The following is a 22,203-nucleotide window of genomic DNA, read 5'->3' on the forward strand; positions in this document are numbered from 1 at the left end:
GAGCCTCAGTATGATGGAAATCATTTCTTTTCCTCTCCCACATACTTTGTGCTTAGGAGCAGATGGATCCAGGCTGTTTACATCACGGAGGTCATGCCTCAGCTTAACAGTTGGGGAACTGACTGTTGGGAGAGATGCGCATCACAACCAGAAGATTGCTAAATCTGGGCTCCGGCAAACTTCTGATGGTGGCAAGTTAAACATACAAATGTCCTCCTGCAGCCTCTTTGCATTCAGGACTTGCCTCGGGTGTTTGATTGTTTCCTCAAAGAAAACCGCTGCTGAGACGAAGTGAGGGCAGAGAGGCAGCTCTGCAGCAGCTCATGAGCGAGATCTTCAAGAAGAAGGCTGGAAATCCCAAGTGGACCTCATTATTCGCCGGTACAGATGGTGCTGTTTGCAAGCAATATGGGTCCAGGTTTCTGCAAGCAGGCTACCAGGACTCGCCACTCACTGCTGCGTCCCAAGTTAACAGAGCAACTGTGATTTCAGCTAGCTGGGCACGGCTGCCTGCCTTCCCCCAGAGCAGTGCCGTAACACTGGGGAAAGGTTTCCTTTGCGTGGAGGTGTTTCCATGGAGCTCATCCCCAAAGTGACCTTCTCCTCCCAGCTCAGCCCAGCCGCGGCGTGTGCAGGGAGATCCAGCCAGACCCTGCCTGCTCATCCAGCTCAAAGGCTGGGGGATGGAAAGGTCACCCTTCCCCACCCGCAGCAGAGCCAAGTGCTCTCTTCCAGCACAAGAGGGTTGCGAGAAGTGTTAAAAACAAAGCAAGCAAAGCAAGGAACGAAGCCCTTCTTATTGCACTCAAGGATGCACATTGTTTGCCTGCAGAAGTACCTTCTCCCGTCTCGTGTCGCACCCCTCTGTGGATCTGGCAGCAGCTTTGGCAAGAGGATGCTTCACCACCGCCAAGGTACTACATCCACTGAGCCGCAGAGGATGTCCGTGGCTGTGGCCAGGCAGGAGGGCATGTGCAGTGGCCTTGCCATCACGTGGCAGAGCCCAGCCTGCCGCCTCCGCTCACCTCACTCAGCCCTCCAGAAAGCTGAGCAGTTGCGCTTTTCCCTAGGTATCTGGCACACCACAAGAGCATCTCCATTGCCAATTAGGCCACCCACCCACTTGCATCCTTCCCCAATACAAACCCTATTAGCAATAAACAAACAGTCGAAATGCCAGCCGGCGCCTGGGAAGAGCCCTAGACAACTGCATCCAATTCGGCAGGCGTGGGAACAGCTGCCTCGCACAGTCCCGGTGCAGGCAAGCACCGAGCATGGACCAGGGCACAGGCCAGACATCCCACTAGCCACCCTGTGCTTCTCCTGCCAGCGGCTGGCTTGCAGACCAGAGCGGTGCTACTTTGCTGTGTTCCCAGGCTGCTCACACCATCATGCCAGCACCAAAAGCCTCAGTGTCCACACAACACACTATGTGGAACAATTCAACACTGCAATAAGGGGCTTTTCCAGCTGTCTAGCCCTGAGTTTCCTAACTTCCCTTCTCTGGGCTTTTATAGGAAAGCTCCTGCTTGACACTGACACCCAGTTGAACTTTGCTCAAATCCCCAAGCTGGATGTGGCGTAAGAAATGCAAAAGCCACCCAACACTGCTTGGATGTCTTCATCTTCGGTAAGAGCTCCCTCCCTGAAAGGCAGGATGAAGCCCTTCCTGCAGCCCGTCACCAGAGCCCAGACTGAGAGCTGGGGAAATTCAACCCACCAACAGACCCTGAAGCCCAGCTTGGCATTCCAGAAACATTCCTGAAACAACCACCATCACACCTGAACTCACAGGGACACTTAGGACAGCAACAGAGGTGGCCAGGGCGAGTCTCCACATTGATCCCTGAACCTAAGGGCTATCCAGCTGGCCAAACCAGTGCTATGGTGGCACTTTTTTTTTGCCATGGTGGGTAATTAGGAAAAAAATTACTTGCGGCAGTGCACAGGGCATGGTGGCTCTGCCATCTGCAGCAAGGGCAAAGGAGTCCAACATCCCCCTCCCAGTGCAGGAGAAGGCATGCTCTCCCCATGCACCAGCCCCTGCCAGCGGTTGAGGATGTCTGATGCAACCACAGTTCATTGTCATGGAGACAAGAAGCCTTTTTCTCTCCAAACCCAGCTTAATGACTTGGATTAAAACCTCCTTTCCCCTGGGAATTGCAGAACAGGGATAGTCGCATTGTCCCTACATCCCAGGCTTGTCCACGTGCATGCCAGGCACCCCTACCCTCACCACTCTTCATACCCCACCAGCGTCAGGCACATCCTCCCAGCCACGGCCCGCATGGCATGGAGGTGCCCCACATTGCCCCCACACATGCCCAAAACCCATCCCAACCCATGCCCACCACATTCTATCAGCCAGAAAATGCACACCCAACTACCCTGGACTCAAGCACATTTCCATAAGGCCCCTCCATGTCTCTCCCCTCCAGCAGGTCCCAAGCAGCCAGAAGATCAACACTGACGATTTCTCACAGGTGACCAAAACCATGAGCTCTTCAGCAATGAGAAACAAGAAAGCATCTTCAAGGCTGCACCTTTCCCAGCCTCTCAGGGAGCGAAGGAGCTAAACAGAGCTGGGGAGCGATCCCTTGCTGTGGGGCAGGCAGGCTTGGAGGGGACAGGGGGACCCAGCTACTGGGGTCCTGGGGGGCACAGCAGTACCAGGGGCCAACTTTGGGGCTCAGAGACATGTGATGGGCATGGCCCGAAGGGGAAGGACAGCATCTTGCTTACCCCGACAGCACTCCCAGGACAAGGTTGAGGACAAAGAAGGATCCAATGATGATGAGGGGGATGAAGTACAGCCAGTTCCAGGTGGCTCCTAAGGCATCATTGGTCTGGAGGGGAAAGAAAAAACACGTGTGATGTTATCTTCAACACCAGCACCTGAGGCAGAGGGATGGTGCATTAGCTTCAGCACGGTGGCAATTCTCCCTCCAGGCTGACCACACTAGGCTCCTCAGGGTGACATGGCCATGCCTGCCAAGCCTTGATGGGCACCAGGTGCTGCCTGTGCAGGCATGCCTGCAGGGGAGCTCCCCATGCCTCTCAGCATCCTGCCCCAGCCACACTCTCTTCCACCACCTCCAGCCCTCATTGGGCAGGGCCGCTCTCCTCTGCCTCCTCCTACCATCCCTCCAGGGACACAGGGGCTGTAAGACAGTGGTATAGCAAGAGGTGCAGGGCCTTGCAGCCTGAAATCAGGGGCATGGGGGACACCCCAAACATGCCTCCCCCAGCAGCTCGATTCAGTGCTCCCCTGCACATCCCACCGAGACAGGACAAAACAGCCCAGCGACAGCAGTGCCTGACGAGCACAACACAGGTGAAGAGGGAAAGATTTATAAGGTGTCGGAGGGCCAGGGAAGCTGGTAACTAAAGAATAGGCAGCCTTGGACAGCAGAAAAGGGGCTGGTGCAGACAAGCCCCACGCCTTCAAATGGGTGTTTTGCTGATGGCATTGCTAAATACCTTGCAAACACCCTCCTGCCCCAGGCACACTACCCCAACCCCAAGGAGCTAATGACAGCGCAAAGCCTGACAGCTAAAAAGGGTGCTGGCAAGCCCTGCTCAGTGCCTCCAGACATTTATTCACTGAGGCTTTTAATAAAGCAGTGCCCCCCTGTACCTCGCAGCCACTTCCCAGGCCCCATTTGTCCTCTGGTGTCAGGCACGGCGCACATGACGCCGGGCTGGAGGGTGATGCGGCAGAACGTGACTGTCTGGGGGAGGTGGTATCAATCTTGTTGCAATGAAAGACTCTTTCTCTTTTCTCTCTCTTCCCCCCTCTCCCCGTGCTAATTAAGCCCTCATCTTCGTCTGAGTCATTGGCACCACATCTCCCGGTCAGCCAGTGCAGGAGCCGAGATGAGGCTCTGCAAGGGGAGAAGCGCATCTCCGAGGGCGGAGAGAAAGCCACTGCGCCGGAGTCTTCCTCCGATGATGACCAAGGCACCAGCGGGAACCTCAGCCGGGCTTCCCCACCACCCTGACACTGAGCCCAAGGCAGGAGGGGTGACACCAGCACATCCTGCTGCAGGCACTGACCACAGCACTGGGATGTGGGTGTTGTGGGCAGAGACCCCAGTGCTGAGGACCGCCTGGCACACAGCAGCAATAAGGACTTTCCCCTTGGCTGGGGAAAGACGACTCACTGGCCTCCTCCTTCAGCACCAGGGAAGCCACATGTGTCTTCTCAAGGTCGTGTACACCATTCAGGACCCCCAGTAGACCACCAGCCCCTTTCCTTGGGGCCACAGAAGCGAGTGCACGGAGGTGGGAATGATGCGTGGGAATCCCATACAGCCAGCATTCATCACTGCCCTCCAGAGACACCCAGACCACCGCTCTCTGCTCTGACAGCACCATTTGCCACAGTGTCTTCAAGGCATCGTGCATCCCTCAGCCCAAGCTTGGCTGGGCTTCAGCTCCCTGACAAGTTGCCACTGGGTACCTGCCACCTGTGCCAGGATTGCTCACCTTTGAAACTGGCTCCTGCCCAAAACCCACGGGCTTTCCCCAAGGTCTTTGGCACAGGGGATGCAAACCAGATAAACTCCTTTCCTACAGGTGAACAAGACATCTTCCCTCAGGGCTGGGCCATCGCCACCCCTCCTTTGGCCTTATCCTCTCCCGCAATGCTCAGCAGGAGATGGAGGGGGAGACAGGGATGAGATGATGGAGCAGAGAGCAATTTCCCCATGGTTACCAGCCAATAATATCAGCAGCAGCACCCAGACCACCTCTTCCCACAGTGTTTCGTGGACACGGTCAAATCTGGTGGCACTGGGCACTTGCAGTCAGGAAACCTGAGGCAGGAGCTTGGCAGCACCCTGATGGGATGGGCTGTCTGCGATCCCGACCTCTACGTGCATTTGGGTACCCAGCTTCCATGGGGGTGGAGATAAATTAGACAGATTTTAGGGGGTTTTTGGGAGTTACATGTCCAGCACTGCTAGCAGCCAGCAGCTCCAGGAGGGGCACTGCTGAGGCAGGGGAGGGGATGAGGAACTGTGGTCACAGACCCCACATACCCAAGGACACACCACTGGCCACTCGGGTGGTCCCAGACACCCAGGCCAATGCCAGCAGCCCCAGGAGCAGTGGTGCCCCAAGCAGCCACAGGGGTCCCCTTGACTGGTGCCAGCTGGTGCCCAGCTCCAAGATAAAATTTTCCAGGGCACATCCCAATGCTCCCTACAAAACCAAGAGCTGGTGATGCCCAGCCAGGATGCAGTGCTTTCAGCCTGTCATCTGGTACCTGCTTGGCTGCTCCAACTGCCAAAATTTGTCCTTTTATTCCCCAAGGAGCCGGAAAAGTTGTTCCAGTACCTTTGCAGCACCCAGGCTGCAGAGGTCCTAGCCGGGGGGAACAAGGGGGCTTGTTTGGGAAAGATGAGGGGCTTGGCGTTTCACAGGCTCTGCATCTTCCCCTGCTTCTCTAGCCTGTGGTGGAGATCATGACCACAAAGCATCCAGTGCAGCAGGACATCAGCACACAGAACAGTACGTGTGCATACACACACAGAAGTGGGTGTATTCCCATCTCTCCACTCCCAAAGCTGAAGTCCATGTGCCCAGGAAACCAAAGGAACCGCCATGCCTGGCCATGTGTCCTGTCAGCCCTGGTGCTCTGACACACACCATGCTCCCCAGCTGGAGGCCAGTGGGTTTGCCTGGAGGGAGGATGTGGACTGCCAGGGTCTTGCAGAGTTGCTGAGTCCAGACCCTCTTCTGTGACGCAATCTCCCCCAGATTTTGTCAACTCTACCTTAAAACTCACTATTCCCACTGGAAGGTTCCTCAAGCAGATGCTTTAATGGCTGCTCTAATTTTCATCCTAAATTTATTTGTGGTTATTTTATACACCGTTCCATTCTTTTGCCAGCGTTGGCCTTTGGCTGAAATAGTTCTTCTCCTTCCCATTTCCCATCCTGATATATTTATAGATAGCAATCATGACCATCCCCAGTCTCTGCTTTGCTAGCCAAAACAAGGTTCCTCCAGTTGTCTCTCACACAATTAGCTCTCCCTCTCTGTTTTATCTAGTAGCCCCTTCCCTGCTCCTGTCCAGGCTCAGTTCATCTTCCCTGGACACAGGAGACCCAAGTGAGCCATTCTGATGGGTCCCACTCCATCCCTGCATGATCCTACCGAGACTTTTGCATCCTGCCTGCAAACCTCCCTCCTACTCCAGGGCATTGCTGGCCTGCGGTCACCCTGCGGCCACTCGCTCATCCCCTCCTCCTCCACACAGCTACTTTCCAATCAGCAAGACCTAGGCTCCTTGGAGATATCTTTGCTGTTCCCCAACAAGCACATGGCTTTCCATTTCTCACTGCATCCCACACCTCTTCCTCCAGCCCTCGAACACCTCCAGCCCAGGGTGGCAGCCTCCGTCCCCCCAGCGCTGGGATGCCAGCCGACACTGGAAGCAGGAAAACCTGTGACTCATTCCCGAGGAGCCCCGCTGGTCGCCACCAGCCACTATGTCCCCTCAACACCACCCAGCGCCATCCCGATGCTGCTCGCTTCCCTGCCAGCCTCACAGAGCTCCTCTCCTCCTTCCTCTCTTCTCCGTTTTATTAACACTTTCCCATAGCAAAAGCTTTACTACAAAGAGCAGCTCTACACATTTCCAGGTCTCTGATGCCAGGTTAGCCTGGAGTGACCTACCTTTGGCAAACTCATGATTCATTTCCCTCTTCTGCCTTCCAAATCTGTTCCAAAATGGCATGCGATCGAGGTCAGGCTTACAGTCCTATTCCTGCCTGCCTTACTTTTTTTCCCCTCCTCCCCCCGCTTTTAAATATAGGCATCGCATTCGCTATTCTCCAGTCAGATGGTGCCTCCCCCAACTCGATGGAGTTGTTAAAAATACTTGTTACCAGACCTGCCATTTCATGTGCCAGCTCCCTCTGAGCACGGAGTGGGGGGGAAGCCATCCTGAGCGCTGGGCTGATGGGCACGATGGTCTCAGCACTTGGCTTCCACATCGGCTGTGCTTGTGGCCATGTCCTTGTTCCCACTATCCAGCCTTTTGTTGCCTCTGTCTTTGTGTTGACAAAAAGCTGGGGTGAAATAGCCATCCATGCCCAAATCTCCCCAGCTGTCGCTTTACTGTGCCTTGCTTCCATCTGCAGAGATGGGGAATCGCTCACCGCCCCTTTCAGCGTCCTTCGTGAGGCCTGTGTCAACGTGACTTTTGATGGCTCCTATAGCGCTTCCCAACTTCTTTGGCACCAAGACGTAGTAGTCTTGACTGAGAAGCCCCTTTTCCCATCCCTTTGGGGCATCATTTGTTCTTAATATCCCTCCGTAGACAGTGGTTCATCACCTTGGTCCACTGTGCCTTCCCATAGTTTTTTTCCCCTTTGCTGAAGGTACCAGGAGGTCATCATGTGCAGAAGTCAGGGTAGACACAGAAAGTTTAATCCCCAAATTACACAAACACTGTAACTCCTTTAATGAAGAAATTCCTGGCTCCTGCCTCTGGCTCCCTGTGCACCAGACCAGGTCCTGTCACTCACAGGAAGCGGATTTGCTGCCTGACACCTGATCTTTGCTGCTTCTTCCTTTCCCTTTAAGACAACCACCTTTTTGTTATGTACCCCACCAGCCTAAACCACCACCATCCAAACTCTCCCATGGCCATCAGACCAAGAAACACATTTGGTACTGCCTCCAGGCATACCCAAGACACCAACACATGAACTTGTCAGTGAAGAGTAAAAAGCCACAGCTTCCCCAAGCAACTATGCACCCAAGGGTGTTTCTCATGCCAAGGCATCGGTGGAGACTCCCAGCCAGAGCTGAACCACCACACTCACATCTCAGACATGACCCTGCTGCCAGCAAAGCCTCCGAGTCTATAAATGACACCACTCAGGTGTGGGAGCAGGACCCTCGTGGGGTAACAGAGCTGGCATGGTGGGTCCCCACCCAGCAAAGGAGCCCCCACCAGCTCCCAATTCTCAACCGCTGGCACAGGGTTATTCTTCTGGCAGCACTTATGTTGGGTTTTTTGGTTGGTTTTTTTTTTTTTTTTCAAAGGGCGGGAAAAGGCGCAGGGAGCTGCAAAAGCAGGTCTCACTCGGGGGGCCAGAAATCTAAAGAAATCTAAATATATACCCAAGTCGAATGCAAAGCACAAGCTCGCAGCCCACACGTACCCTCCCTCGGGCTGCGCTCGCATGGGAAACTTTAGGATTTCTTTGCTATAGGGGAAGGTGGGAAAAAAAAGCCCAAAAAAACCCACAAATTCAGTCTCTCCTACCTAAAAATAAACAGAGAGCATGTTCTGCCTGTGCAGGGTGCCTTTAATGGCTACTCATTACCCACCAGCTCAAGGAGGGGGACTGGGGATTGAGGCTGCGACCACCCAACTCACTTGGGGAGCAGCAGGACAACAGAGAGCTGCTGGACTTCATTCACACAGCAATCCATCCTCATTGTTTCTCTACCGTCTAGTAACAGGGCCGGGCTCCCACTTCAAGCTTTCCCTGGAGAGGAGGGGAGATTTCTGCCCCTTCCCAGCAAGAGATGTGTCCTGGAGACCTCCACATCCAGCTTGGCTAACATCAACAGCACACACGGGTGCCCTGTAGGCTGTCAGGTCCCCTCACAAAATCCAGCTGCATTAGGAGAAAGCTTCTGTGGTTTCTGTTTGAATCCAGACCAAAAGGGCACCTAGTTGGATTGGGGTAATATACATTCATTTCTGTAACCAACTGGCCGTGATGTGCTTGGGGGATACAGCAGCACTGTGCTACAGGGCAGGGGGAAATCCACAGGACAGCAGCACGGGTGGCCCCATCCTGTTCTCATTGTGGTCCTCTGACAGGGATCTCCCACCCTATGGAGAGCTCCCACAGGGACCCACAGCTTTGCCTGCATTGCAGGCAGGTTCTAATGGGCAGGGATGGAGTGACCAAACCATCCCAACCACTGCAGCTGGGCAGGAGAGGTCTGCTTGTCCCCCTGGCTGCAATGCTAGTGAGAGGGTTTGGGGATGATGGGGAAAGGCAGGATCTCGGGAGGCTTTGCCCTGGGCACTGTGCCTGCCTTCCGCAGCACTTCCCAGGAGCTCGCTGCCCTGCATGGGGGCAGAGCAGACCTGGCGGAACAGCACGTGCAAAACCACCACAGCTTCCATGATTTGTAGACCAAATCCTTGGCTCAGCAACACCTGATGGTATTTGCCTGGTGGTGACACCCACTGTGACCCTGATGCCATACCCCTAGCATCACCTCTGTGACCCCCAACCTGATCCTCCCTGCAAACCACAGCTACACCCAGCTGAGAAACACACACAGACTAGCAGGAATGGCCTTCAGAATTTCCATACCCCAGCAAAAAAAGGGGGGGGGGGGGGGAATAAAAAAAATACCTTACAGCAGATTCCCTGGCCTAATCAGTTCCCTCAAGACCTTGACACCCGCTGCTGCTCTCCCCAGCGCAGTAACAGATCTCCTTCTTCCCTTTAATAGCAGTAATTTGATCTCCTGCATGCAGGGCCATGCTTCACTCCCTGCCAGCCCTGCCTGGTATCCATCAGCCACCCCACACTGGACAAGATCTGAATGAAAATGCTTTGCTTTTCCAAATCAGGTTAATGAGGAAATTGGTACATTTCCTTTGCAGGGCTGGGGCTAGCCCACGGCGGGATGCATCCTGCCACAGCTACGTATCAGGGTCTCCAGGCAGGGTGAGCAGCTCCTGCCCAATGCCCTGCCTGCAGCGCTGCCTTTCGCTGGCCACGGGGTGCTCTGGGGTGCCGGGGGCAGGCAGGAGTCCTAGCAGAGGGGTGCACAAAGCTCAGCAAAGCCTGCAGCGCATGGGCATTCTTGTGTCTGTGCATGTGTGTGGAAGGGGAAGGAGTGGGGAAACAGGAAAAAAGCCAATATCTTTCATTTTTCTGTTTTATAAATGGAAAGCAAAAAATGCATTGCTAGAAGCGTTACTAAAAATCAAGTGTTTTCAAAACATTTCAAATAGGCGTGGAGACCAATTATTGCTCTGTTGTCATCTAATCCACCAAGAAATCACACCCAGATGTCCCAGCATCTCTCTGCAGACCCTGTCTCCACACGTGCCTTCTCCTCCTTCTCTCTCCTCAGCCACCCCTCACTGTGACCACCGCCCCTCGGCTGTCCCTACCTCTGCGCCCAAGCCCCCACCTTCCCCCTGCCTAGAGCCCTCCTGCACCTTCCCCAGCCCCGGATAGCAGCACCCCCCTAACTGCCACACAGGCAGGATGAACTTTTCCTGATGGAGTATTTGCAAAGCTCCGCTGCCTTCCTTAAACCCAACACTTGGTTAAGGCAGCGCTGGCGTTCCCAGGGCAGGTCCTCGGCATCGGGCTCGGACACGTGCCAGCGCCGCTGCCTCTCCAGGTAGACCCAGAGCCTGCGTGCTGCAGCGGGGCATGGTTTTCATGGGATCAGCACTAGGGCTGGTTTTCAATGGGGCTTAGTGATGGCCAGCCTGGATTCCTGCTTTGTTTCAAGCATGTTGCAAGCCCAGAGAGGCAGCTCGGGCCTTATGATACATTTCCTAGATGCAGGAACATCCCTGGCTCCAGCTGTGATGCTCTGGGACAACAGACCCACACGCAACCTCACTTGAGGACCCCAAATCACCCCAATAAACCCAAAATCCAGCCCTGATGCACAGCAGCACATGTACCAACAGAGAGATGTGGAAACAAATTTGCAAAGCCTCGCCGGCACAATTTCCAGCACCAAACCCACTAATGACATTACAGGTCCTGGGCTTAACAAAGATGAGCAAGGAGGCACCAGGCAGCACCAAGAGCCCCTACCACCTCCCGTCCTTGAGCCTGGAGCTGTTGGGCAGAGCACTGGTGCCTGAGCATCAGTGCCCCTCGGCTCCCCTACTCTTGCCGGCAGACGGTCTAGGAGTGAGACTTTCCCGCGCAGGCAGGGAAGAGGGTGTGGGCAGGGAGCTTTTGATAGAACATGCCTGCAAAGCTAGGGATCCAGCAGACACAGTTTGTTTCTTGCTGTGTCATTTCAGCACACACACGGAGGGAAAAGGGAAAAAAAAAAAAAAGAAAAAAAAAAGGCAGGAAGATTTGGCAAGCTGGTGAGGGTCTGGCTTTGCTGAGTGTGGAGAAAGAGCCATTTGTTTCAGAGGGAGAAGAGGGTAAAGCAGACTGGCTGCCACACACGTGCCCATTGAGGATGGGCTCCAGCATCCATGGCTGGCAGCACACGAGCTGCCAACTCAGGCACCAACAGGAGCCATTTGGGGAAAAAAAACCTCATTTCCTTAAAAGTTAGGAAGGTTTTAAACCCTTGAGGTGGAACTTGGAAGTCTCCTCTCTGAAGTCCTCACTGACTTAATCACATTTAAGACACTCAGTGTTTAACATTTCAGAGGAAGAAGCAGGAAGAGGCTCTGTCCTGCGGTGCCACGAGTGCCGGGGACTTTTTGGCAGCCCTCGTCCCCCTGCCAGCACACAGCACACCCCGCTTCTCCCGCACGGCCAGGAGCCACCAAGAATAGCTGCAGAGGCATTAAGATCTGTGCTTGCTACCGAGCTGCTAAGAGTACTGGGTGTTGATTAAATTTTCATACCTCCCTGACAGGATATTTTTTGTGTGTTGTGTTTTAATTTAAAACACACAAGAAGGGACTCCTTTTCCCTTTGCAAGCACTCCAGGTTGAGAGCCTGGCATCATCCCAGGGCACAGAGGACTAAAAAGCCAAGTAGTTTTCCCCTTTCACCATCGCTCCCATCTCCTCCACTGTCCAGCGTCTCTCCCTCCTCCTCTTCTTCCTCTCCCCAGATACCAGCTCTAGCCAGCACCACTCCTTTCTGGGAGCCACTATTACCCATCACACTCCCAGCTTCACCATCCCCAGTACCTGAAGGAGCAGCAGGGCAGGCTCAGCCCCCGACTGCGGGGACCTCTGCTGTACTGAGCTCCTCCACTGCTCCACTCATCACCGTGGTGTCAGGGCAGGTGCTGTTGTTTGGGGAGGGGGGGGTCTTTGCACCACCAGCCCTTGCTGTAGAGTCCTTATGACCCTCAGCACGTGGCCAGCACCACTGAAGCTCTGCCTTCGGAGCAGGGACCCCAGGGGACAGGCACTGATGTGCAAAGGAGCTGCAGCAGCTCTTGGAAGCACCAAGGCTCAGGGAGGTTTCCTGGCTCAGCTCCAGGTCTAAGCAAACCTCAGCAATGCAGAGTAAACTCCTCTCTGGCCAAGCCATTAATTTTGCTGGCCCTCCGCTGCCCCACATAAAGGCAGACACTGCCCTCGCTCTCCAAAAGGCAAGAGGAGAAACGCACCCAGACCTGCACTCTGCTCAGGTCCCTCTCACACTGTTCACACACAGGTGCTTCGGGGAGAGCAGCTGAGTGCTGAGCATCCCAAGGAATGATTGTGACACCCCAGGAATTTATGCCAACAAGTGATGAGCAATCTTGTACACACACCCATGGAAAAATAACTGCTTTGCAACAATTCTGCCTGGGCCCCTCCAAGGCCACTCAACTAGTGCAACTGGGGACGTGGCAGGGAGCAGAACAGCCGAGCCGTGCAGCTGTCTCTGAGCCATGTGCTCCAGCATGGCCAGTGATTTAACACACCTCCCTTTCCCAGTGCCCCAAATCAGGGCTGCCTGAACAGTCCCCATTCCAAAAACGACTGATGTTTCACCACATTTGATAAACCAGGCAGGAGATCTCAGGTTTAGTGCCTCACAGTCAAAACCAGCCTAAGCCAACTTCACAAGACCCAGCCCCACGCTCAGCAGCACAAGACACCAACATGTGCACGTGGTGAGATTCATCTCGGCCCTTTTGGCCCCCGCATTTAGAGGAGATCCCAAAAACAGTGGTGGCACTGGGCTCCAGCGCTGCTGCGGGGTGGCCTCTCCCTGCACCCTCCTGGCCGTGGCACCTCGGGCGCGCTGGAAGCACGTGGGGTGGTTGAGTCACGCCTGATGCAAACTCCCTTCCTTGTAGCAGCTCACGTTTTGCTGCCAGTCTTGCAGTTTCTGCCGCTGGGCTCCGCACGCACAGCTCGCGCTTCGCACCTAACCAGCGCCCGGCTGTTCGCAGGCAGCTCTTCAGCTTTGCACAGGGCTACAAGACCTGCACAGCCCATCCCTCCCGAGGCCACGGCACACAGATCTGTGCACAACCACTGCATTTCGGTAGGTATTTTGGAAGCTGGCAAGGACTTGATTCTCCTTCCCCAGTAAATGCTCTCCTCCTGCTGCAAAAGCACCCAGAAGGCTCCCAGCACTCAGCCCTGGCATCTCCTAGGGTTTCCCATAATTTTTTACCCTCCTGCTTCCCTATAGTCCTAATCCCTTGTGCCACAAGAGGTTTTTGGGGTTTATAGCAAGCAATTGTGGCCGGCTAGCTCCTGTTAGCCCTTGCCATGAATTTTTAATTAGCAGCGTGGATGCTCTTCCAGTGCTGCTTTAACGTGCGTGCTTAAGGGGCAAATGTTTTTACCCATCGTGGCTAACAGTCGTGGACCTGGGCAAAGTCAAGCTGGCACTTTGCATGCCCTGGCTATGGATTGGTTATCACGGCCGTGCAGGCACGCCTGCCTGTCTGCAGGTTTCTCCGACTCTCAGGAATTTACTGGAGCCACAACATTAGGATCAGGAATTCAACCTGATGGCCAGATCCATGCAGGGAAACAGGCTTTCTTTGCGCAGCAGGCTCTGGTCCTCCGCGCTGGCCATGCTGCATTTGTGAAGCACTCAGAGCCTCCCCCGGTGTGAGCGGAGGGTGCCCGGGGCCACGGCTGGACATGTGCCCATGCTTGTACCTGTGGCCTCTTGCAACTACAACCTCAGCAACCGCTTGAACCTCGTGGCAGCCTGTCCCCGTGAGCAACGCCGGCAGGAGGAGCAGGCAGCCCTGGCTCCCCTGCCTGCTTCTGTCCACTTTCGCATCGCTCCCACAGCTATAAACAGCAGCTTTGTCCGTATGCTTGTGCTTTCATTTGTCCTGGGCTAACCAATTCCCGACTCAGGGCTGCAGTTCCCATGCTGCATGGCTGGTGTTACTGGTTCCGGCAGCTCCGGTGACCACAGAGCAATGCTTCGGGCAAGGGACCCAGCTGGGACAGGCAGGGCTGACCCCTCTCCCTGCAGAGCCCACCAGGCCAGCCCACAGCCCCAGCACGTGCTTGCCACGGGTGTTTTTCTTCCCATCTCAGCTCCTGGCAGCGTGGGGGGAAGAGGAGAGTGGCAGCTCCTGGCAAGCCAGGCTCCTCCTCGCTACCTGCAAGCACAGTGGCTGAGCACTTCCAAATGGGAAAGCAAATAAACAATCTCAGGGAATAAATACAGCCTCTCGAGTCAGCGTTTCAAGAGAAACCGCAATTTCAAACTCCTTTCCTGTTTGCTCTCCGGGACCAGGGGAGCCAGGCTGAGAATACGAAGCTAACCAGCACCACTGGTGTGGCCAGCCAGCCCCGTGGCACACACCAGTAGCCACTCACCCGCCCTGCCACCCCCTCCCAGATCCCAGCATGACTGTTTAATGACAAAACTGCAACCCAGCCCCTGTCCCATGCCAGCACGCCTGCAGAGGCAGAGAAGTAGGACAGTGACCCTCTTTGCCAGCATTGTTTTTCCCTCTGGTCTCTATAGAAATCAGGTTTGATCTCGAGCCAGCCCAGGGAACGGGCATCTGCTCCAGAATAAGAAGAAAAGCAAAATGCTCCTTAGCCCCTCTTTTGGACTGCAGAGACAGCCAGAGGAGCCACAAAGCTGAAACTCCCCTCTAAAAGAAATGAAATTCCTTCAGCCTCCCAGGGACAGGAGCTGGAAAACTGTAACACACCACAGTTTATGGCTTTTTTTTTTTTTAACTGATACCTAGCAAGGCAGCATTTCACACAAGCAAGGCTGATGAAAACAATGCAAAAGGCAAGCACACCTATGAAATAACACATGTGGAAAGTATCAAGGGGCCAATTAGCTTTTCGTGATGCTATCTACAAATTCTGGGAGCCACGCTTCTAGGCCAGTAAAATTGTGGAAAAATGGATCTTAAAATCACAATACAGTTACACGTGGGAATTCTATGGTAAGCAATTTCCTTGAGAGATTGCTAAAGTGGTTTTCCTGTGATCTCCTTCTCCTCTGCAAGGCTGCGGCATTAACCTGCAAGGGCACAGCCTCCCATCTCTTTTCTCCGGTGGGAAAGCAGAGAGACCCCCACCGATCCCCCAAACCTGGGTCATGCCCTGGACAGGGTCCATGCTGGTTAGCAGTGGGAGCCTGCTCTACTTTGCTGCTCCGAGTGATGAAGGTGACTGCAGAGCATCCCAGTGGTTTTCCACTCCTGCCCTCCAGCATCCCCCAGGGACCGCATCCCCCCAAGCATATGTCTCATTTTTCTATCAAAAAAAAAAGGCAGAAGCCCATTTTTCCACCTCCAAGCAGCAAAAAGACTGAGCACCCATAGCCTGTGCAGCCTAGCAATACTCTGTGAGACAGTCCCTGTCCCCAGGGAGGGCGGGAGGCACAGCCCTACAGTGCTGGGAACAGGGCCCGTCCCTTGCCGCCTCCCAAAGTGAGTCAGCAGCGTTTTACTACCAAGGGCCCAACCCTCATTCAATTAAAAGCCAAGGAAGGTCCCTAATCCTTTCCATTATAGGTAAATAATAGCTGGTTCTTTGCAGAGGAGCGGGAAAGGGAGGCACCTTATGGTCCCAGCCATTGGGGACACCATGACAGAGTGTGTCTGCCCGGCATTGCAACTGGTGCTGGGAAGATTATTTGGATACCAGGGCTGTGGCTCTCCCAAGTGTCCCAGAGAGCCCTTAATTTAGCAGCTATGGTGGTAAACAGGGGATCCCACAGGGTAGGTCCTGCAGAGCATGGTTTTCGGCGCTCCCAGCGGCATCTCCCATCCTTACCCTCCAGTAAGATCCAGATGGTGTATCAGCAAATCCCAGACACCGAACTGACCAGCTCCGGCCTTCCCAGTGAGGACATCCCAAACAGCAGGAGACCAGACTTTCTCATGAGCTGCCAGTACAAACCCTTGAGGTCAATCAGACCATAAATTGCCCATCCGTGTAGCTCACTGGCTTCTCACACACTGCAACCAGGGCTCTAGCACGGGGAGCGCTGCTGCTAATTGCTGCAGGTGCCGAAGGACAGGGAGGAGGGGACGTGAGGAGTGCCGATGGAAGCAGCCCCTGGTTTTTGCAGAGAGCCAGTCATTAACACAAGAAACGAGGTGCTGGCACCAGGCACGGGCAGAGCTGGGCATGCACGGGCTGCCATACGGCGGTGTGAGCAGGCATCAGCTGCCCAGCCACGCTAAAGGCCGGGGAACCACACCGCCAGGCAGGAATTTCACCTTTCCTGATATACTAATTATGTCTGGGTAATAGGTGCTGTAGTTAAGTCTCTAAACCCATTGATACAGTCAAGAAATGGGGTTTTTTTCAGTCTGAACACGCAGGGTTTCAACCCTGCTTAATTCCCCCACCAAAGCAGCAAGATCCAGACACCACCATCTCCTTCAGGAAGAGGAAAACCAAATCCTCATGGCAAGGTCAAGCCCTTGCTATAAACTCTCCCCTCTCCACTCCCAGTCTGGGTTGCACAGTCCATCTATCTGCACACGCCATCCTGCACCCCAGAAGGACCCTGGGGTGGACCAAGCTGGCAGCATGGTGCCTTCGCCTAGGGTTAAAAAACAGCCTTTCTGCTCGTGATGAGGTAACTACCAAAGCATGTTTCCCCATCACAAGCCATCCACTTTGCCTCCTGTAGAGCAATGCCACTCTGCAGATCTCCAGGCATTATGGGAACCAGGGTATAAAAACATTCCCGGTGCAACACCAAAATTGATGCTGAAATTAGACTGGGAATAGAACTGGCATGGTTGCTTCTAGCCCATAAACTAAAATGTATGTATATGGCCAATCATCCACAAAGATATTGCACTTTGGGAGCACCTGTAGCTTTTTTCCCCTGCTTCCAGCTTTGCCCTCATGTTGCTCCCTGGGCACCCCAAGGGCTTGGGCATCAGCAACCTCAAGCCAGTGCAAACCACAGGAACCCAACCCAGTCATTCCCTTGCTCCATCAATGCCAACAGATGTTTGCAGCATGAACACCAAAGGTTCCAGCTCCCTATCGGACACCAAAATGCTGTCCCTGCACTGGGGAGGGGGCCTGAGCCCAGCTCCAGGGCTTCCCAAGGCCGCTGCAGGGATGCAGGCACATCCACCGCCTGGTCCGCAGGGAGAGAAGATGTGTGGTGCTCAGAAACTGCATCCACTCTTGCAGAGGTGCCCCAGGGAGCACAGGAGGAGGAGAAGGGAAGGAAGGCTACCTCCCCCACTCCAGGGACAGCCCTCGCACAGGAGGCTTGCTGCAGCCTGTGCTCAAAAGGTTTTGCTCTCTGCAACAGGTTACACAGCCAGCCCAGAGATGGGGGCCAAAACCCTTAGAGCTGCCTTTGCTCTACATGTAACACATGCCTCTCTATTCTCCAGCTCCTACCCAAAATAGGATGGACTGACCCCATCCCCATCACAAAGGAAACTCAGCATCTCACAGGTTTCCAGGACACAGAAATATCATCTCTGGCTCCCCATCCCCATGCCCAGCTGCCCAAAGAGACCCCAGAGCACACTACTCACATTGTACAGGACTGTGGTCCACCCTTCCATGGTGATGCACTGGAAGACGGTCAACACAGCAAAGAGGATGTTGTCAAACTGCGTGATCCCATCGTTGGGACCAATCCACTCCCGGCATTCATAGCCTGGGGGGCAACCCTGCACCCCGCATGGATGGGGGGGGTCCAGCTCCTCTAGTTCACCTGCGAGCACACAGCAGAGAGCCAAAGGAGGCAGAGGTAAGAGAGAGGCAGGGGACAAGCAAGGGGAAGGGTCTGAACGCAGATGAGCTTGAGACAGAGCAGGGAACCCCACTGGGACTAGCCCTAGCTGTACGCAAACTGCTCCCGTAAGAAACTGGGACATCCTGAATGCAACTGGCTGATGCCTTGCATGCATGAAGCAAAATGCAGGATCTTCTCAGCCCTGGGCTTCCCACAATAGCTATATGCACTTGCCCCGGCTGTTTTCCACCCGTGGAATGCAGTGCAGGTGCAGAGCCCTTCTGCCCACCTGAATTGTTTGTGTAGCAGGCTCGGTGCAGCTTCCCACTGTAAAACTCCAGGCCGATGATGGCAAACATGAGGATAGCGAAAAAGAGCAGCAAGCCAATCTGGAGGAGAGGCACCATGGCCTTCATGATGGATTTCAGCACAATCTGTAGGCCTAGGAGGGGAAAGAAAGAGCACAGCTTAGCATGGTGATGTGAACACCCTGCCTGGGGCACATCCATCCCACCTCTGGCAAGAGGAGGACAGTGAGCAGAGAGGATGGACAGTCATCAGACAGATGCAGGAGGCCAGCACAGCCCGGAGGATCCCTTCGGGCAGCTGAGGACCATGGAAGAAAGCACCATCCCAGGGGGAGCAGGGAGGGCCAGGCTGCAGAGCAAGGCTCCAGGAGGCCTGGTTTCTGGATCTGGCCCCCTCTTTGATGTCCTGCCTGTCCTTGTCCCACCAAGTCCAGGTGGCTCATGCAGCTCTGTCCCCCCACACTGCCCCCAGCACACCACCCAGTTAGTGCCCAGGGTAGGAGGGGCGGGAGAACCAGCAGTGGCAGCAGCCTGGTTTCTTTATTTATCCCTGAGGCAGCAGATGAAATCTTGCAAAACCCCAAAATCTCCCCTGAGTAAACCTCAGTCCTGAAAGGAACCACCCACTGCCTTCTGGCCAGGGAAGTGGAGCTGCCGGCAGGCCCCAGTGAGCCACCGAGCCCAACCTTGTGCCAGCACAGAGTGGGCTGGGTGAGGGGAAATGTCATCCAGGGACACCAAACGCCGCCATCCTAGAGTATCCTCCCCTGGGGGTTGCCCAAGGGGTGGCTGGGAAGATGGCACATACAATCCTCACTCCGTGGGGAGGTTCGTCCCCCTCTTCCCTGATTGTGTTCTACATCTCTGAGGCAGCACGAGGGCTCCTCTTGTTCTGAAGGACATCAGGGACAGGTGCAGACACCCCAGGAGCAGGACCAGGAGCATCCAACTTACTGGGAATGCCAGAGACGAGCTTCAGAGGCCTGAGCACGCGCACGGCCCGCAGCGTCCGCAGGTCCACATGGGTGTTGAAGTGCGTCCCAGCGGTGGCGAGGATGCTGCGGGCAGACAGGGAGAGAACAGAGTTACCCTGGGCAGAGCTCTCGGCCACCCCACTGCCAAGAGCCATGAGCCATGGTCCATGTTCCCCATGGGGAAAGTCACAAGGAGGACCATATCCCTGGGCAGGTACAGAGAGCCAACACCTCATAAAACCCCACAAGCCAGCAAGTCCATTTGATGCTGGTATCAAAGTTCACGGGCCACTACGGTCAGCCAAAGCCACCCAAGGGTCACCCAGCTCTGGCAGCCCCCCAATGATGTCCCCACATGCCAGGATGGCTGGGGACAGCCCCACACCGCAGTGCTGGCCATCACCCTGGCTGTGTGATCACACTTTGGGGTCTCAATGCTGCCGACACAGCGTTCATCACAGTTGTGTGTGTTTAACCTTCCTTCCAGGGAGGTGGTACGTGGACCAGAGACGGTGCCCCAGAGATGGGGGTCACTCCCCTGATGGTCACCCATGCTCCCCTGGCAGCACCTCCAGCCATCAGCTGCTGTGTTTTTTTCCACACATGGAGCTTTCTTGAAGCCCCACCTCTGGGATTGCCGAGAAGGAGCCAAGAACCTCACACACATTCAAAAATCTATAGTAATGAAAGTTTGATGACCTTGGAAGGCAACCTGCAGGCACAGGGAGGACTCCAGGGGTTTTCTTTTGAAACACAAAGATTTTTTGCAAGCCCATCTCTGGAAAACAAACTGGGGCAGAAGGGAGCTGGTGCACACCAAGTCCAGCAGTGGAAATACTCTGGGCCCCTGTACTTGCTAGGGGGACGGCGATGGTGCAGCTCAGGGATGCTGGCAGAGCTGCAGGAATACAGACAGTGGTGCTGGAGCTTGTGGCCTCCTGTCCCATCTGGGCTCAGTCCCCAGGCACTGGGAGAGGAGAAGGAGGAGGGAGGGCTGCAATGGAGGAGCAGGGGAAGGGAGAGGAGGAGATGGGGAGGAGAGCAGGACAGAGGGAGGCAGCAACCTCGGGGCTGTTTGCAGCAATCCAAAAACTGAGGGAAATTGGGTCATTGTTCCACTAATTCATCTAATTACAGGCCAGAGCAGCTCTCTGGCGCGCTGAGCAATTAGCACTCTTTCTCTCCCCCTCTCCCCAAGGTACAGCAGGTACCAACCTGCCCCTCCAGAAAGGCGGCTGGGTTTCCTAGGATACCCCAACAGCAGAAATGCTCTCACATCAGCAAACCAGGTTGTTTCAACTCCTCTTCTGGCCTCCTTTTCCTCTTTGCCCCAGTGTTAAGGGGTCAGCTGCAAAGCCTGGCCCCAGCAGCAGCTGGGATGCATCACCCTAGCATCACCCACAAATTCCCATGTATCAGGCTGCTTATCCCCAATATATATGGGGATCTTTTACCCTTGATGGCACTTTCCCCTTACCCCGTCCCCCTGCTACCCACGGGGCTGACGGGAAAGCAGAAAAGGGACTTAATTAAGTCAGGAGCACCCAGAGGCTGGGGAGAGCTGCGTTGCTAAATTGGTTATAAGATCAAAATCAATAAATATGATAATGCATAGCCACTTGGTAGCACACGAGAGAGAGAAGAGCACAGGCGCTTTCATCTCTTTCATGCAACCTGCCAGTGAGAGCAGAGTAACCCAGCACTCCCCAAAACACTGGCATAGAGGACATGCTGCACCCTATGCCACACTGGAGATCCTGAGACCCTCCTTCAGCTTTTGCTCCTCACGTCCCAATGCCTGCCGTTCAACCAGCTGCACCCTATGCCACACTGGAGATCCTGAGACCCTCCTTCAGCTTTTGCTCCTCACGTCCCAATGCCTGCTGTTCAACCAGCTGCACCCTATGCCACACTGGAGATCCTGAGACCCTCCTTCAGCTTTTGCTCCTCACGTCCCAATGCCTGCTGTTCAACCAGCCTCCCAAAGGGATGGGGAAAGGGGGTTTGCAGCCCCTGCACTAACTCCAGCAGGGACTCAGCATCTCCAGAGGGCCAGGGATGTTCCTGGGCTGGATGCAGGCTCCAGTCCTTCACCTGAGGGCTCACCAATGCAAGCCCAGCACTGTGAAAAGCCCAACTGGAAGGCTCCTGGCAGCAGAGTTGCATTGACAGCACTCTCCTACCACCACAGAGCAGCACAAGCCACGGTCCTACGCAGTCAGGTGGAGTGACGGAGGTGGAGCCGTCACCGGTCCCAGCCCCACTGCACATCTCCTCCCTGGGGCAGGACCATCACCAGCTGCCCATCGCGGCGGAGGGGAGCAGAGCGCCCTGGCTGCAAAGTCCTCCGCTAACCCAGATTTGTTTGAAGGGCTCAGGAGCCGTCGCACCGAGCCTTCAGGCAAGGTTCAGGCGATTTCAGGGCAGTACTTCCCGGCGCTCTAAATTAGCTGCTAAGAATGGGACTCCTCTGTGGCTAGGTGACATGCTCCTGTCCTCACTGGGGGACAAGGGACATCACGAGCTCTTTCAGAAGGAGGTTTGGACAGATCACCAGAGTGAGGCAGTTGCAACGCAGACATGCCTCCCAGCCGACAACAAAGATGACCCACCGCTATGAAATAGGTGTCTGCGCATCCTTTTGTGGGCACAGCTGTGGCTCCTGCTGAGGTAGGATGCACCGGGAGCACATGCTGCTGGAGCTGCTCCCACCAAACTCATCCATCCCAGAGCCCCGAGGCACCCCAGAGCCTCCAAGCAAGGTCTCAGCAGCCCTGGGCCATTTTTAAACAGGTTGAGGATGCTGGAAAAAGCTAAGCGAACTTCCAGGCACATGAGCCTGGCTTCTGTCTGCTTTTCCCAAGGCCTTCCATGGCTCTAAGTAGCAGACATCACCTCTCCCTGATAGCCAGGCTTCACTAGTATGCACAGACACCACCACCACCTTACCACCAATAATAAATACAACACTCAAAACACACCTTCCTGCTTTGGACTTCAGCATCTCACCTGTTAATTACTTATTAACCCTCTAAGCCTGCCTTT

General features: G+C 54.9%; 1 protein-coding gene across 1 annotated transcript in view; it reads right to left on the reverse strand.

Moving 5' to 3' along the window:
- CACNA1E (calcium voltage-gated channel subunit alpha1 E) overlaps window positions 1-22,203 on the reverse strand; it is a 114,072-nt gene that overhangs the window by 57,701 nt on the left and 34,168 nt on the right. Inside the window, exons 5-8 of the mRNA XM_074832939.1 lie at window positions 19,139-19,242; window positions 18,166-18,318; window positions 17,674-17,855; window positions 2,743-2,846 (exon numbers count right to left, since the gene is read on the reverse strand). Coding sequence (XP_074689040.1) covers window positions 2,743-2,846; window positions 17,674-17,855; window positions 18,166-18,318; window positions 19,139-19,242 — 543 coding nt within the window. The remainder of the gene's footprint in view (window positions 1-2,742; window positions 2,847-17,673; window positions 17,856-18,165; window positions 18,319-19,138; window positions 19,243-22,203) is intronic.

This window comes from Strix aluco, chromosome 8, assembly GCF_031877795.1.
Source record: "Strix aluco isolate bStrAlu1 chromosome 8, bStrAlu1.hap1, whole genome shotgun sequence".
NCBI classification, from domain to species: domain Eukaryota; kingdom Metazoa; phylum Chordata; class Aves; order Strigiformes; family Strigidae; genus Strix; species Strix aluco.